The 15,507-nt window shown below is 56.8% G+C and overlaps 1 protein-coding gene across 1 annotated transcript; it reads left to right on the plus strand.

Moving 5' to 3' along the window:
• Positions 1-2,328: 2,328 nt before the first annotated feature.
• LOC120712297 (ethylene-responsive transcription factor RAP2-13-like) lies at positions 2,329-4,068 on the plus strand. Its single transcript, XM_039998059.1, has one exon. It carries the CDS (start codon positions 2,828-2,830, stop codon positions 3,686-3,688), a length of 861 nt encoding a protein of 286 aa, XP_039853993.1. The 5' UTR covers positions 2,329-2,827; the 3' UTR covers positions 3,689-4,068.
• Positions 4,069-15,507: the final 11,439 nt, after the last annotated feature.

Genomic DNA, 15,507 nt, shown 5'->3' on the forward strand with positions numbered 1-15,507 from the left:
CTTGAAGAGTTTCCTTTCGTGCGGTACGAGAAACGGGGATGGACAGTTGGCTCACCGTTGCTCATCAGTTTGGGAGTGGGACACATACCCCATATGTACATGGTCTTCGATTCATTGTACATGGAGATCCATGCCTGGTCCACGCCGTGGTCCTGGCTATACCACTACACAATCAAACCACATGTAGCTTTCCGGCAACGCTCCATCGGCGAAGGCTCCGCATCAGGGTGAGGGAACGACGAACATGGGGGAGTAGTACACACACAGTCACATTCACTGCATTCGGCAGGCTGGAGCTGGAGGCTGGAGCTGGAATAGTGCGAGAGAAAAATACTGTTGGACTGGCTGGAGCTGGAGCTGGTGGCTGGAGTAGTGTGATAGGAAATTACTGTAGCGCTGGAGGCTACAAGACCAGCCGAACACAGTGATTGTTTCCCATGCAAGCTAGGGAATAATTGACTAGTTTAATGGAGGATATTATTTTATTTTCCTAGATCACGAAGGAAGATACGGTACTCTCTCCGTTTCAAATTATAATTCGTTTGGTTTTTGTTAACCCCAAATTTGAGCACTCGTCTTATTCAAAAATTTGTGTAGAATATCAGTTCCTTTGTTGTGACTTACTCTATCAACACAAATTTTCCAAGAATGATTTAAATTTGACTACATTTGCATAATTTTTTTTAAATAAGATGAGCGGTCAAACTTAAGATAAAAGAGTGAAACATATTATAATTTAGAACCGAGAGAGTATTTTGGAACAAGAACGAGATGCCGAGCTGAGTATTTTCTTTTGTGTGTGGGTGGGGAGGGGAGGGGGCATCGTCGTGTGAACGAATTTGATCATGATTGAGGCTCCTTTTGCAAGGTGAGATGTGCATTTTATTTCATCAAATATTTAAAGTGACCCATCACCGAACCATGCTGCTGCTTGTTATTTGCTTTTCTTTCTGTACTTAGATTCGTTTCAACAAAATAAGCACTCAAATATTAAAAAAAAGCAGAGTTCGTCATTAAGGCCAATGCAAAGAAACCCTATAACCCACACGCCGCCGAACTTACAGATATACACCTCGAGGCAGTGAGTTGTTCATGTAGTTGGATACAGCACAGAGAGCTAATATACAAATGTCCCGGTAGATTCTGATTTAAGCTATGAGTTGTACGTGCGTTGGACAATCATGTTGGGGGGGGGGGGGGGGGGGGGAGAGATTTGACTTGCCGCAACCTACTTTTCTTGTAATTGTGTCAAGAAAACCAATGAAAACATACAGTTAGTATTGTTTCAACATTTCTTTTAGGCACACACATAACTTCATAGAGGGCTAATCTCACTTAGTAGATACCCCCAACGATTAAGTAATCTTAGAAAAGTTGGGTGCGCCTACAAACACACACACACACACACACGTATGTAAAGGATTCTTTTTGCTATTCACCAGGTTCATCAGGTTAAAAACGGTGTTTACATATTTTATATTTGGTAAGTGGTAACAATTAATCGGCACTATATAATGAGAGGGATTAAATGTGAAATTGTTCTTACCAAGGTTTTTTTTTCCCAAAACAAAGCATGCCTGTGTATCGAAATTCACGTACAGAATTTAGAAGAATTCCAGGGCTGCGCGCAGTACGAACGCTGGGATGGGAAACGCACCCTCGTGAGGGAAGGAAGAAGCACGCTCGACTGGCTGTATCCGGCAGAAAAAGTGTAGAAATCTTCTTGAGGCCGAAAGCTTAGCCAAAAGCACACGAGAGGCTTTACGACCGGGTCGTCGTAAAAGCTGCCACAAACAATTCACCGATCCAGCCATTATTAAAAAGAAAACCAAAACAAAAAGGAAACCAAAAACAAAAAAAAGGACTCCTAAAAAAAAGATGAAAACACCGGCGCACGCCACCATCCGCTGGTCACCTAGCGCACACTTGCGTGCCCGCTCGCCACCACACGCACGGCACACGCGCCCACCCCCGGCGCCTACCGCCGCAGCCCGTCGCGTCGTTCCAGCGGACACCCACGGCGCCCAACCAGCGGCCGCCACGCACCCACCTGACCGCCACCTGCCGGTCGCCCACCCGACACGTGCCGCCGGAGCCGCACACGTGGCGCCACGGCAGTGGCTCCGCGACCTGTCGCGGCGCGCACGAACCCCTCGCGCCGCTCTGCGGATCCTCCGTGTGGGGCCTGGGCCCGCCTGGCATCGAGAGAGGGGAAGCTTCGCGGGTGGCGCGCGGCGGCGAAAAAGCGCGATTAGGAGAGTGGTTAGCGAGGTGGTCGCTGAGGTTAAGAAGAGAGGGGTGGCTGGCTATAAAAGAGCAGCCGTGGTGCTCCCCTGAGCTCCTCATCCCAAACACCACCACCACAGCCATCTCTTCTTCCCCAACGCCGCCACCGCCGCCGCCGCAACCCCAATCCAAAGCCCACAAACACAACACCGTCTCCGGCGAGGTCTGAGCGAGGTAGGTTTAGTTCTGAGCGACTTCTTGCGTCCTCCTGGTAAACAAACCCCTCTCGGTCTCATCAGTCTTCACCAGTTTGTTCTTCTTCTTGTCCCCACAGCAGAGATCCAGAGCCTTTTAGTTCCTGATCTCTGATCCTTTTTTTCCCTTTTTCTGTGGAATAGTTTGCAGTAGTTAGCAAGGAGAGGTTCTTTTTCCACACCTCTTTGTGCTTCTTTGTCCATTAATAGGTAGATCTGTGTAGAGCAACCATACTAGTCCTGCCTGTTCTTTGATTTTAGCTAAGAACAAGGCTATTTATTCTTTCTTTTTTCCCCAAAGAAAAAGTAAAAAAAAAAACAACCACCACCAAGTAGATTCTTCTTTGATGGCCGCTGCTATAAATCTTCCGGCGCCCGGCGAGGATCTGATACGAGCGATGGAGTCCTTCATGGAAGAGGATGCTCCATCCCCTCTGGCCATGCCGCCGGCGACCACCACCTTCCCGCCGGCGCCGTTCCCCGTGGGGGCCCACGGGCTGAGCTACCCGGCCCACCCGCCGGCGACCCACCTCAGCCCGGCCCAGATGCAGTTCATCCAGGCCCAGCTCCACCTGCAGCGGAACCCGGGCCTCGGCCCGCGGGCGCAGCCCATGAAGCCGCCGGTCCCCGCGCCGCCGGCGCCGCGGCCGCAGAAGCTGTACCGCGGCGTGCGGCAGCGCCACTGGGGCAAGTGGGTCGCCGAGATCCGGCTCCCCCGCAACCGCACCCGGCTGTGGCTGGGCACCTTCGACACCGCCGAGGAGGCCGCGCTGGCCTACGACCAGGCGGCGTACCGCCTCCGCGGCGACGCGGCGCGGCTCAACTTCCCCGACAACGCTGCGTCGAGGGCGCCGCTGGACCCCGCCGTGGACGCCAAGCTGCAGGCCATCTGCGCCACCATCGCCGCCGCGTCGGCGTCGGGCAAGGGCGGCAGGGCCAAGAGCAGGGCCACGCCCATCAACGCGCCCGTCGCGGAGGCGGAGGCGGGGTCCCAGAGCAACAGCTCCTCCGACGAGGCCTCGGGGTCCGGGTCGGACGACGAGATGTCGTCCGCCCCGGCGGCCGCGGCGGCGCCGGCGGCGCAGCAGCCGCTGGCGGAGATGGGGCAGCTCAAGTTCGGCGAGGAGCCGTGGGACGAGGCCGAGAGCTTCGTGCTCCGCAAGTACCCGTCCTACGAGATCGACTGGGACGCCCTGCTCGCCAACTAGCTAGCAGCTTCCGTGATTGTTCATCCAGTGATTGTAATTTAGTAGCTTGGTCATCCGCCATGGCCGCGGCCGGTGCAGATGAGGTTTTTATGCAATCTGCACGGCGCGGCCCGCCCCTGTGTAGCAGCAAGTACAAGTAGGCTTCTGTTGTTCTTGTTCTGTTGGTCCCCGGACCTCGCCGCCGGCGTTTTTGTGACCGGCGTCCGGCTCCGGATGTTGCTGTAAAATGTTAGTGGGTGCACAGCATTAGTGTACTGGTCTGTCTGTAAAAAAAAATGGATCTTTAGTAGGGTGTGTAATCAACTGCTGTCCTTGATTATAATGCTACCTGATCATGCTATGATGCGACTGAAGAATGCTAGTGCTAATCTGGTTCATCAGTCGTGCTGTTGACCTGTTGTGAATGTGGACTCTCTCGATTCATCATGGTCTTATGAGCGGGGCACGATTGGCGGTCAAGTTCATGCTTTTTCAGTGATCATGCCTTTTCAAGTTGAAGTATCTGGGAGGAAAGCGCTCGAAAGCATGAAGGGGAAAGTGCTCATCCTGATGCCGACTGCAGTTATCTGGGAATGCGCGCTCTATCGATTCATCATCATCAAGCGTGGGTCACGGCGGTTCCATCCCCGGCCATTCCCGAAGCGTCTCGTCGAGTCGAGGACAGAGAGCACGTCGCGTTGCCCCAATTGCCCGGCTCCGTGGTGGCTGCCGTTGCCGAGGCAAACCGGCAAGCGGCGAGGCATTGTTCGGGCGTTTTTTTATATTTTTCAAAATTATTTTTTACAAAAATATATTTTCGATTTCAGAATTTACAGGTTTATACCCCTGCCGCCCGTCTGCCGGGCAGCCGGCCCGTGCCGGGCGGTAGGGGCTTATATGCAATTAAAATTTGTGTTTTATCGCATGAAGGCCCTACCGCCCGGCCGGGGGGCGGCAGGGGGTCTACCGCCCAGCAGGGGGGCGGTAGGGGCCTCCATGCGATAAAACACAAATTTGCTATATTTAATTGCAATGCTTATATGTTTGCTATGTTTGATTGCAATGATTATATTTATTTATGAATCTTGAACCTCGTGTGGCTCTTTGATACAATACCACATAAAATACAATGAACGAAATATAAATAGAACGTTAAACAAAATACCACATAACATATTACATTGAAGGTTTCATTCGTTACAACCAAATTCAAAAGAAATACGCACTGGTAACTAATTAAACAAGACATCAAGACATAGTATATACATAATATACTTAGTTTCGTACACACAAATACATTGCAAGATGTTACGTGCACAACCAGATGCGGCGAATTCTTGTAGGTGGAGCCGATCCATCCGTCGGATTCCCGGAAGGTCCAGCCTCGGCAGCAGCAGTGGGTACTGAAAGCTGTGGGCACTTCTTGTAAGTGTGACCGTCTGCTCCACACAAGTTGCAACATTTAAAACTTCTTTCCAACCTCGGACTCGTCCATTCCGTTCTGGATACGACGCGTCTGCCGTCGGCCTATGACCCTCTTCGTAGCTGGATCTGGGATGAGCATTTGATGGGAATTTTTTTGAGTGAATGGTCTTAGAATACCGATGCCGTATATCTCATGACACCAAGTCTGTGCAGCGGTGTCGGTACCCTGTAGCAGGGATACCCACTTCAATTACAGCAAGGCAAGGCCCGCGTAGTTATCCGTGACCACGCGGTGAAGGACGGAGCAGCCGGGCCCCACGGGTCAGGCCCTTACCTCACCGGGCCAACGGCCCCGGACCCGCTCCCCGCCTGGGGATGGGTCCGGAGACGCCACGTGTCCCTGAGGAAGGGAAGCTCTGAGCTGACAGCCGAGGCCTCGGACCCCCATAGGGGTCCGAGACCTCCCACGTCCGTCCGGACCTCCCACGTGGTAGAACCAACATACCACCCGGGGGGTCCGGAGCCGCCACGTGTCCCGCAGGCGCGGGCATAGGCTCGAGCGCGAGTCTTCCGCTGGAAGACTCGCCCACCCATTGCATTCAATGTGGGTGGTTCAGGCGTGCTCTGCCGCCGCGGCACGCGCGGCAGCCTTTGTCAGGCCTCACTGTGGACCGCGTATTACCAAGGTACACAGTGCAGCCGCCTGTGCCGCACCCGCGCAGAGCCCCTCTGCCGCATTAATTGGATACGACGGCACAACACTTTTCCATCATGCCGGCTACGCCGCAAGCTACGCGGCCCGTTCAGCTACGAGGCAGGCGACGCCGCTAGCTACGCCTGGCGCCACTCCAAAAAGACAGCGCCTGGACATGCAGAACGGGGGATTCCTGGAGCAGGCAAGGAAATCCAGGAGTATGATCTCCTTCGCCTGCAACACCATAATGTATGAACAGTATGTTACTGTTAATGCATCGGTTGGGCCCATCTGTCGGGGACCCAACGGCCATGTATGCGCCTCCCTTGAGATATAAATGGGTAGCGCTCGCTATACACCACGAACACACGAGAATACACGCAGACACATGCTGGACTCAGCTCCGACTCTTCAGTCTTGAGCAATACAACACACAGTGGACGTAGGGTATTACGCTCCGGCGGCCCGAACCACTCTAACCCGGCTGTGTTCATCGTGTTCTTGAGCAAGGTCGAACTAGTCGCTAGCTAACCCCCGAGTTCTCATCCTCTGGGCTTAGGCGGGTGCATTCCGCCACCCGGCTGTGGTTTGCCACACCACGACATTTGGCGCGCCAAGTAGGGGCACTATAGCGGGCTTCGGTTCATCTCTTGCTCGTCTCCATGGTTTGGGTGGACGATGTGGAGATGACAGACGGTGTGGCGTCCTCCACGCCACATGCCTCTCGCGTTCCTGCTCCAGGGGCAACCGTGCCTGTGGAGCAGCCACCGTCGGCGGCGGCGCGCGCTGCTCGTTGACAGGAGTCAGGGCGCCATTCAAGGGCCCCCTCACAAGCTGCTAGCGGCGGAGCGCTGGCCGCAGCTAGGGAGTTGCTTCGCAACCCTCCGGCTGCTGCAGCCTCGCCAGACGCCCTAAGGCAGTGGCGGGACGACGTTGATCGTCTCCTCCATCTAGCTCAGGCCTCCCCAAGTTCTGCAAAAACTGGGCAACGACCACCGCCTGGCAATGCGGTGGTACCCTACCACCGGCGCCAGGGCGGCGCGTCGGCATCCGTGCGCTCCACCACAGTGAGGGGTGCACGGACAGAAGACCTGCGGGCGGAGCTCAACCGCAGGCGTGCGGGTGAGGACGCCCGCATCTCTGTGGAGAGGGCGCGAGAGCACCGTCTCAACATTGAGGGCCGCAACCTCAACGCCGACTTGGACGTGGTGGAACCCAAGCCTCCGGTGAACGCTCGTATACAGACGGGCGCCCCGGTGGCTGGGGTGGGCTGTGCTGCATTGGCGGAGCACCTCCGCGCGGTGGCATGGCCATCCAAGTTCCGCCCACACCTGCCGGAGAAGTACGACGGTACCACTAACCTATCGGAATTCCTGCAGGTGTACGTTACCGCCATCACAGCAGCTGGTGGTAACAACGCCGTCATGGCGAGCTACTTTCATGTAGCCTTGTCTGGGCTAGCCCGGATCTGGCTCATGAACCTTACTCCTGGGGCGATCCAGTCCTAGGAGGAGCTCTGCGCGAGGTTCACTGCGAACTTTGCCAGTGCGTACCAACAACATGGTGTGGAGGCCCACCTCCACGCCGTGAGGCAGAAGCCCGGAGAGACGCTCCGGACATTTATCTCGCGCATCACCAAGGTACGGGGTACCATTCCTCGTATCTCCGATGCATCTATTATCACTGCTTTCCGACAGGGGGTACGTGACGAAAAGAGGCTCGAGAAGCTGGCGACGCACGAGGTGGAAAGCGTTACCACGCTTTTCTCCCTGGAAGACAAGTGTGCCAGGGCCGCTGAGCGCCGCGCATGGCACTCAGCCCCCCAAGACGGCGACACCAAAGCTGGTGGCTCCGGTGCTACCGCCCAAGGTGGTAGCAAGAAGAAGAAGAACAAGAACCGGAGTCGCGGGGAGCTGCAACCTGGCGGTCCAGCCGTTGCAGCAGCGGCCCCAGCCGCCGCGGCAGCGACTGGGGGCCAGAACGCGCATGGCAAGTGTCCACGCCCGCAGGGTGGCAGCGGAGGTTCATGCCCTGTGCATCCCACTGCATGCCACAGCGCCGCTGACTGCCGCGAAATCCATAAGCTCGCCAAGCGGGTCAATGGGCGGCGTGAGCAGTCCTCCAAGGACGGCTCACCCCCTCCTCGACAACGGCCTGGCAAGGAGAAGGCCTCTGACAGCGGGGCCGCGGCCGGGGAGAAGGAGCTGGGGTACCAATCCCCCGCTCGGGAGCTGAACGGCGGAACCTGGGAGCTTGTCTCCCGGCGGGACGTGAAGACCCTTCGCCGAGAAGTCCTTTCGGTGAAGCCGGGGGTCCCGAAGGCGGCGCCGCACCAAAGGTGGATGGACACCACCATCTCCTTCGAGCCATCCGACTGCCCGGAGAATATGGCAGGGGCTGGTGTACTACCTCTAGTCACCACTCCTGTCATATCCAACGTGAGGCTCTATCATGTGCTGATCGACGGTGGGGCTGGCCTTAACGTCATCAGCTATGCAGCGTTCAAGCAGCTGCAGATCCCGGAGTCCAAGCTGATTCCCTCTCGCCCATTCTCTGGAGTGGGCCCACATCCGGTGTTCCCTCTGGGGAGCATCACACTGCTGGTCACGTTCGGGACCAAGGAGAACTTCCGCACAGAGAACGTTCTGTTCGACGTTGCGGAGGTGAACCTCCCGTTCAACGCCATCATTGGCCGGCCGGCACTCTATCGCTTCATGGCCATTGCCCATTACGGGTATTTGGTCTTGAAGATGCCTTCCCCTGCCGGTGTCCTCACCGTGCGGGGTGACCGCACCACTGCCGTCGCTGCAGTTGAGAGACTGCATGCTCTGGCGGCAGAGGCTGCACGATCCGAGGAGGACCCATCCACCTCGCAACCCAGGGCGCCTGCAAAGGCACCTAAGGTTCAGCCATCTGATCCGGACGATGTTCCCGTGAAGACGGTGCAGATCGGAGCGGACTCCTCCTGGACCACCCACATCGCGGGGAACTTGGAGGAGAAATAGGAAGACACGCTCATCGCTTTCCTCCGGGCAAATGTGGACGTGTTCGCCTGGGAACCGTCACAGATGCCCGGGATCCCCAGGAAAGTGATCGAGCACAATCTGAGGATCTACCCTGATGCCACGCCGGTGCGCCAGAAGCCTCGGAAGCAGTCTGTTGAGCGGCAGAACTTCATCCGCGAAGAAGTCCGTAAGCTCCTACACGCTGGCTTCATCGAGGAGGTCCACCACCCCGAGTGGTTGGCCAACCCGGTCGTCGTCCCAAAGGCCAACGGGAAGCTTCGGATGTGCATCGACTACACCAGCCTTAACAAGGCATGTCCTAGAGACCCCTATCCTCTTCCACATATCGATCAGATCGTGGACTCCACCTCCGGGTGTGACCTTTTGTCTTTCCTAGATGCATACTCTGGTTTCCACCAGATTCAGATGTCTAGAGAGGATAGGAAGCATACTGCTTTTGTAACAGCAGATGTGCTTTATTGCTATATTGTCATGCCATATGGTCTGAGGAATGCCTTACCCACGTTTGTACGAGCTATGAACAAAACCTTTGGTAATCTAATTAGAGATATTGTTGAGGTGTATGTTGATGACATTGTGATCAAGACCAAGGTAGGGTCCACACTAGTTGAAGACCTGTCCCTCGTCTTCGACCGACTGCGCGCCACGCGCACGAAGCTGAATCCCGAGAAGTGCATCTTCGGCGTCTCGGCGGGAAAGCTGCAGGGTTTCCTGGTCTTACATCGAAGCATCGAGGCAAACCCAGCCAAGATCAAGGCGATCGAAGCGATAAGGCCTCCTGGCCGCATCAAGGACGTCCAGAAGCTTACTGGATCTCTCGCCGCTCTTAGCCGCTTCATATCGAGGCTGGCTGAGAGGGCCCTTCCCTTCTTCAAGCTATTGAGGAGGTCCGGTCCATTCTCTTGGACCGAAGAGGCTGAGCAAGCCTTCCAGGAGTTGAAGCAACATCTCACCTCACTGCCAGTATTGGTGGCTCCAGAGCCCGGTGAGACGTTGTTTCTGTATCTTGCTGCGTCCGCAGAGGCGGTCAGCATGGTGCTGGTCGCCGAAAGGACGGAGCAAGCTCGCCAGGGGGACACCAGGGTCTCCCCGGCCAAGGATGGTGAGCCGGACCCCAGACACGGGGGCCCGTCAGCCTCACCTCTGCCTGAAGGTCTGGACCCCGGACAAGGGGGTCCGGAGGAGCCTCATCTCATTGGGAACCCAGAACCGCTGGGGGCCCAAGGACCTGACATGGTAGATAAGGGCGAGCCGGACCCGGCCACCAGGGCCCGGACCATCCAAAAGCCAGTCTACTACGTCAGCGAAGTCCTCCACGAGGCGAAGGCCAGATATCTTGAGACGCATAAGCTTATCTATGCGATACTTATTGCGCCCAGGAAACTGCGCCACTACTTTTAGGCACACCGAGTTGTCGTAGTGACCTCTTACCCGTTAAGAGCGATCCTGCACAACTCCAACGCCACGGGATATATCGCCAAGTGGGCAGCATAATTGGCTGAGTTCCAGTTGGACTTCCAACCTCGCCATGCAGTCAAGAGCCAGATCCTGGCTGATTTTATAGCGGAGTGGACTCCTTCCCCAAGCAATTTTGGGGGTCCGGACTTCAACGCCGAACCCCCGGAGCCGAAAATCAGGACACCAGTCTTCACCGAGCTCCACTGGACACTCTTCTTCGACTGGTCCGCTCGCGAGAAGTGGGCCGGAGCTGGTGTGGTCCTCATCGACCCAAATGGAGATCAGCTGAAGTACATGGTGCACCTTGAGTTCAAGGTCACCAACAACATGGCGGAGTACGAAGACCTGATCTTTGGCCTGACACAAGCCCTGTCTCTTGGGGTCCGGCAGCTTCTGGTGAAGGGGGACTCTCAGCTAATCATCAAGCAGGTCCGTGGGGATTGCAGCTGCAACAATCCCCAGCTCGCGGCATACCTCATCCACGTGAGGAAGCTCGAGAAGGACTTCGACGCCTTGGAACTGCAACATGTTCCCCGCGAACTCAACTCATCAGCAGATGATCTCTCCGCGAGAGCATCTACCTGGGCATCCGTGCCCGAGGGCGTCTTCGAAAGACGGTTGCTGAGACCTACTGCCCAGCCTGCCGAACTGGGTGAAGGGGATCAAGCTAGCACCTCGAAGCTAGCGGTCCCGGCGGCATACCACCTGTGGTGCCCGCTCTGGGTTGTGAGCTCTGTCGAGGATCCTGGAGACCTCATGGAGTCGCTCCCACCTGCTCAGGGAAGCCCCGATGCATGGATCTCCGAGATCCGGGGCTACCTGAAGGACAACATCCTCCCTGATGACGATGTGTCCGCTGAGCGCATAGTCCGATTGGCTAAACGCTACACGGTGGTAGAAGGGGATCTCTACCGCCGTGGCGCCAATGGTATCCTCATGCGGTGCATTTGCCAGGGAGAGGGCCGCGAGTTGCTTGTGGAGATCCATGGAGGCGAGTGCGGAAGTCATTCCTCATCTCGCACGCTTGTTGGCAAGGCCTTTCGGCATGGCTTCTACTGGCCGACAGCACTCCAGGATGCGGCTGAGCTGGTAAAGTCCTGCAAAGCATGCCAGTTCCATGCAAAGCAAATACACACACCGGCTCAAGCTCTGCAAATGATTCCGCCCTCATGGCCATTTTCCGTGTGGGGTGTGGACATCCTGGGGCCTTTCCCCCGGGCCGTCGGTGGGTACCGGTTCCTCTACGTCGCCATCGACAAGTTCACGAAGTGGCCGGAGGTTACCCCTGTGGTGAATATCACTAAAAAGTCAGCAGTCGCATTCCTCAAGTCCATTGTGTGCAGATTTGGCATCCCAAACCGCATCATTGCGGACAATGGGACCCAATTCAAAAGCAAACTCTTCCAAGAGTACTGCGAGGACATCGGCATCCAGCTATGCTTTGCGTCCATGGCACATCCCCGCAGCAATGGACAGGTAGAGAGAACGAATGCAGAGATCCTCAGGGGACTCAAGACCCGCACCTACAACTGCTTGAAGAAGCATGGTGCCAAATGGGTTGAAGAGCTTCCGTGCGTACTATGGGGCAACTGGACGACACCCAACTGAGCCACCGGGGAGACTCCATTCTTCCTGGTCTACGGGGCTGAAGCATGCCTTCCCCCAGAAATTCACCTGGGCTCACCACGGGTCCAGGCTTTTAACGAGTCCATGCAGGAACAACTACGGTGCAACGATGTGGACTTCGTGGACGAACGAAGGTGGCGAGCAGCAATCCGAAATGCACGCTACAACAAGGCGCTCCGGCGCTATCATCAACGGTTCGTGCACATTAGGGAGCTCCGGGCTGGCGACCTCGTCCTGAGACGGATCCTGAACCGAGCGGGGCTCCACAAACTCTCCCCCAGCTGGGAGGGGCCTTCAAGGTTACAGAGATATGCCGGCCCGGATGCGTTCGCCTTGCCATAGAAGATGGAGTGCCGCTGCCCAACCCATGGAACATAGAGCATCTGCGTAAGTTTTAGACCTAGGCAGAGTAGGGAAATGAACTTTTCCTTTGTAATAAGATAGAATTAGCGTGCGGCCCAGAGCGGTTAGGGTCCGCCGTCATAAACCCGACCTCTGGCATCCATTGCACCGTCGGCTAACGCGCGGCCTAGAGTGGTAGAGGTCCGCCCTCGTAAACACGGCCTCTGGCATTCATCGCGCAAGCCATGTATATCAGATTGCAAAGGAAGGATTTACCCTGGTTCTGTCTTCGTGTCAAAATTTTATTTCATATTTCGATTCTCAAGATTTTACTGTTCTAACCCCTGCGCGGACTTCTACTCTTGTCACTACAACAACGATCTGTATTGAGTTGCTGGACTTCCGTACAGACCCGGACACTCTTGCTGCTGGGAGAGAGGTCCGGACCCCTAGGGACTTGCTCTGGAGAGAGGGTACTTGTTTCCTGGGGTGGTCCGGAGTCCTGTGTAGCCGCTTAGCCGGTTCCGTACCCAAAGCCTACACACTCCACCACCCTGTAATGAGTGCTCCAGTACCTGGAGCCGGGTAATTAGGGGCCCCGGAGCTCGTTCTAGCTCAAGAGTTGGCTTCCTAAGTCCTACACGGCATGTCCAGCTCCATATCTCAAAGAATCAAGTATGACAGAATGACCTCACCCACTGCTAGGAGGGGTCTGGGGCCTCGGAGCCAGGCCCGGAAAAGTCGTGTTGTTTCCTGGAGTGGACCGGAGCCCTGTGTAGCACCTTAGTCTGGTTCCGCACCCTAAGCCTACACACTCCACCACTCTGTAACAAGCGCTAAACTACCTGGAACTGTGCATCTGGAGCTCCGGACCTCGTACTAGCCTGGGGGCCGGTCCAGAATAGGTCCCGCGGGCCTGCTACTAAGCTATAACTTCGAAGTGGTATATAGATTAAGCCTTCACTGGTGGTAGTTAGCCTCAAACCAATGAGCCTACCTGAAAGGGGGACCCGGCAACCGCTTTAAAGGTTTCATGCAGAACGAGGTCCAGTCTCGATGGTAGGCAGACTCAAAAACAACTGAGTCCTTCTCCCAGGGGGCCCGGAGCATTCGCTTTGACCCAAACATCACGGATCGATTCTGCATGCATCAAACAACTAAGTTGTAGTATCATTACTACCATATAAGCGAGATTGATTCTCCTCTCTGTAGTTCTTTCTGCTACACAGGGAATAAGATGCTCGCTCGGCTTGCAATCTATGCTACACCTATGCCCAAGGACGCTTGCCCAACCTTATACGGGGGTCCGGAGTGTCTTCTACGGCTTGACTGGCAGATAGGTCCGAACAACTGCACCTATCCGCCAGGGGGCCAGGGCGCCGGGGTACTGCATACCGCAAACTAGCAACTAACAAACCGCTAAGTTGAATTTTCCTTCTATTCAAATTTCAACTAGTACAATGTTTGTTACATAACGCAAAAAAAAAGAGAGGTACAATGCCCAGCTCAAGGGTCTGCAGGCTCCCGCTTGAAGTAGGCGGCGACGAAATCGACGACTTCCCGCACGCTGTCCCGAGCGGCGGCCTCCGTCTCCGCCACAGGACCATCAAGCACGGGGACTAGCGAGATGGCCGGGTCGTGGCTCCAGAGGCAGGTCAGGATGTGCTCCGCCACCTTCCGGATCAGCTCGCGGCCCACGGTCTCAAGCTGACCAGTAAGGACAGGCTCCAGACGCCGGAGCCTATCCGAAGTGGAATTTAACACTGGGAGGGCGTCAGCAATCGAAGCTGGCGGCTCCGCCACTTGGATTGGGCTCAATCCAAGTGGTACCAGTGCTAAGCTCGCTTCGGTCGCCCAGTCAGCGTTTCGCTGGGCCCCCGCGCGCTGGTCCTCCTGGAGCTTCCGGACCGCCTCCTGGACCGCCTCGTGCACCCGGGTGTCCAGAGTTGCCTTGACTGCTTCCACCTCGCGGGACCTCTCCTCGAGCTCAGCCTTCCTCTTCTTTGCCGACTCCTTCATCTTCTTAACGGAGTCGCGCTGGCGCCCAAGCAGCATCTCCATGTTGGCGGTGAGGGACAGCTCCTCCAGCTCCGCCTCGGCTACAGCCAGCTTGCTGGCCCTCTCCTGCAGCTGCTCGCGCCATCCCTGCAGAGTCGCAGAGAGATTGTCGAGCTCCTACTTCCGGAGCTCGAGACCCTGGTTGCGAGTCTCGAGCTCAGACCGTTGGGCCGCGAGGCTAGCCTCAAGTTCGGACCGCTGAGCCTCGAAGCTGACAACCTCCAGGGCAAAGGTCTCCTCCTGCTGCGCAAGGGATTTTTCCCGGCTCGATACTGCGAACTCCCGGTCAAACACCTTCCGAAGGTTGACTCGGTAGGCCTCTTGGCCGGACTTGAGTTTGGACTGAGCTTCCGCAGCATGGGAGGCTTCAGCCTTCGTGTGCGCCTCCAGGCGGGTGTGCCAGTCGGAAAAGCGCTGGCGTTCGCTCTCCAGGGCAGCCCATTCCCGCCGGAAGGCCGCCTCGGCAGAAGAGGTTGCCTCCTCTATTGACCGCCGGACCTGGACCAGCACCTGGGGGACGGGAGTCGCTTCCTCCTCCGGGGGTTGGAGCTGCAGGAGCTGCCTGCCAAAGACCACCTCCAACTCCTCCGCTATATGATCGGAGCTGGAGATGGGAGCTTCCGGCGCAAGCATCAGGGCCTCGGTAGCCGTTGTGTTCACCGATGCAGCATTGCCGCCGTCGTGCTCGCCGCCGCTGCTGCGTCGGGTGCGGCAGCGCCCAACGCTGGGGCCTCCGCCGCCGCTGCGTCGGATGCGGCTGCGCCCAGCGCTGGTGCCTCCGCCGCCGCTGCGTCGGGTGCGGCTGCGCCCAGCACTAGCACCACCGCCGCCGCTGCGTCGGGTGCGGCTGCGTCCAGCGCTGGCGCATCCGCCGCCATTGCATTCGCACCCGCTGTCGCTGCCGAGGCCCCGGTCGCCTGGGCACCGGCCGACGAGCCGGCGATGGTGGAAGAACTGCTTGTGCGAGAGGCCCTGGCAACCAAGAGAAGAAGCCTTTAGCAAAAAAACAGGGCACCTAGAACAAGGGGAGTGAGCAGAATAACACTAACCCAGAAGCGCCGGGTGTCCAGCGACCACGGAGGCTCGACGACTGCTTTTGTTGCTACCGCTGCTCCCGTGGCAGCGACGGAGGCGCGACCCGGGACTGTTCCCGCTGCTGCTCCTGTTGTTGCTGTTGCTGCTGCTCCTGTGGCTGCCGCTGCTGCTGCCGG

The sequence above is a fragment of the Panicum virgatum genome, chromosome 6K, assembly GCF_016808335.1.
Source record: "Panicum virgatum strain AP13 chromosome 6K, P.virgatum_v5, whole genome shotgun sequence".
Lineage (NCBI taxonomy): Eukaryota > Viridiplantae > Streptophyta > Magnoliopsida > Poales > Poaceae > Panicum > Panicum virgatum.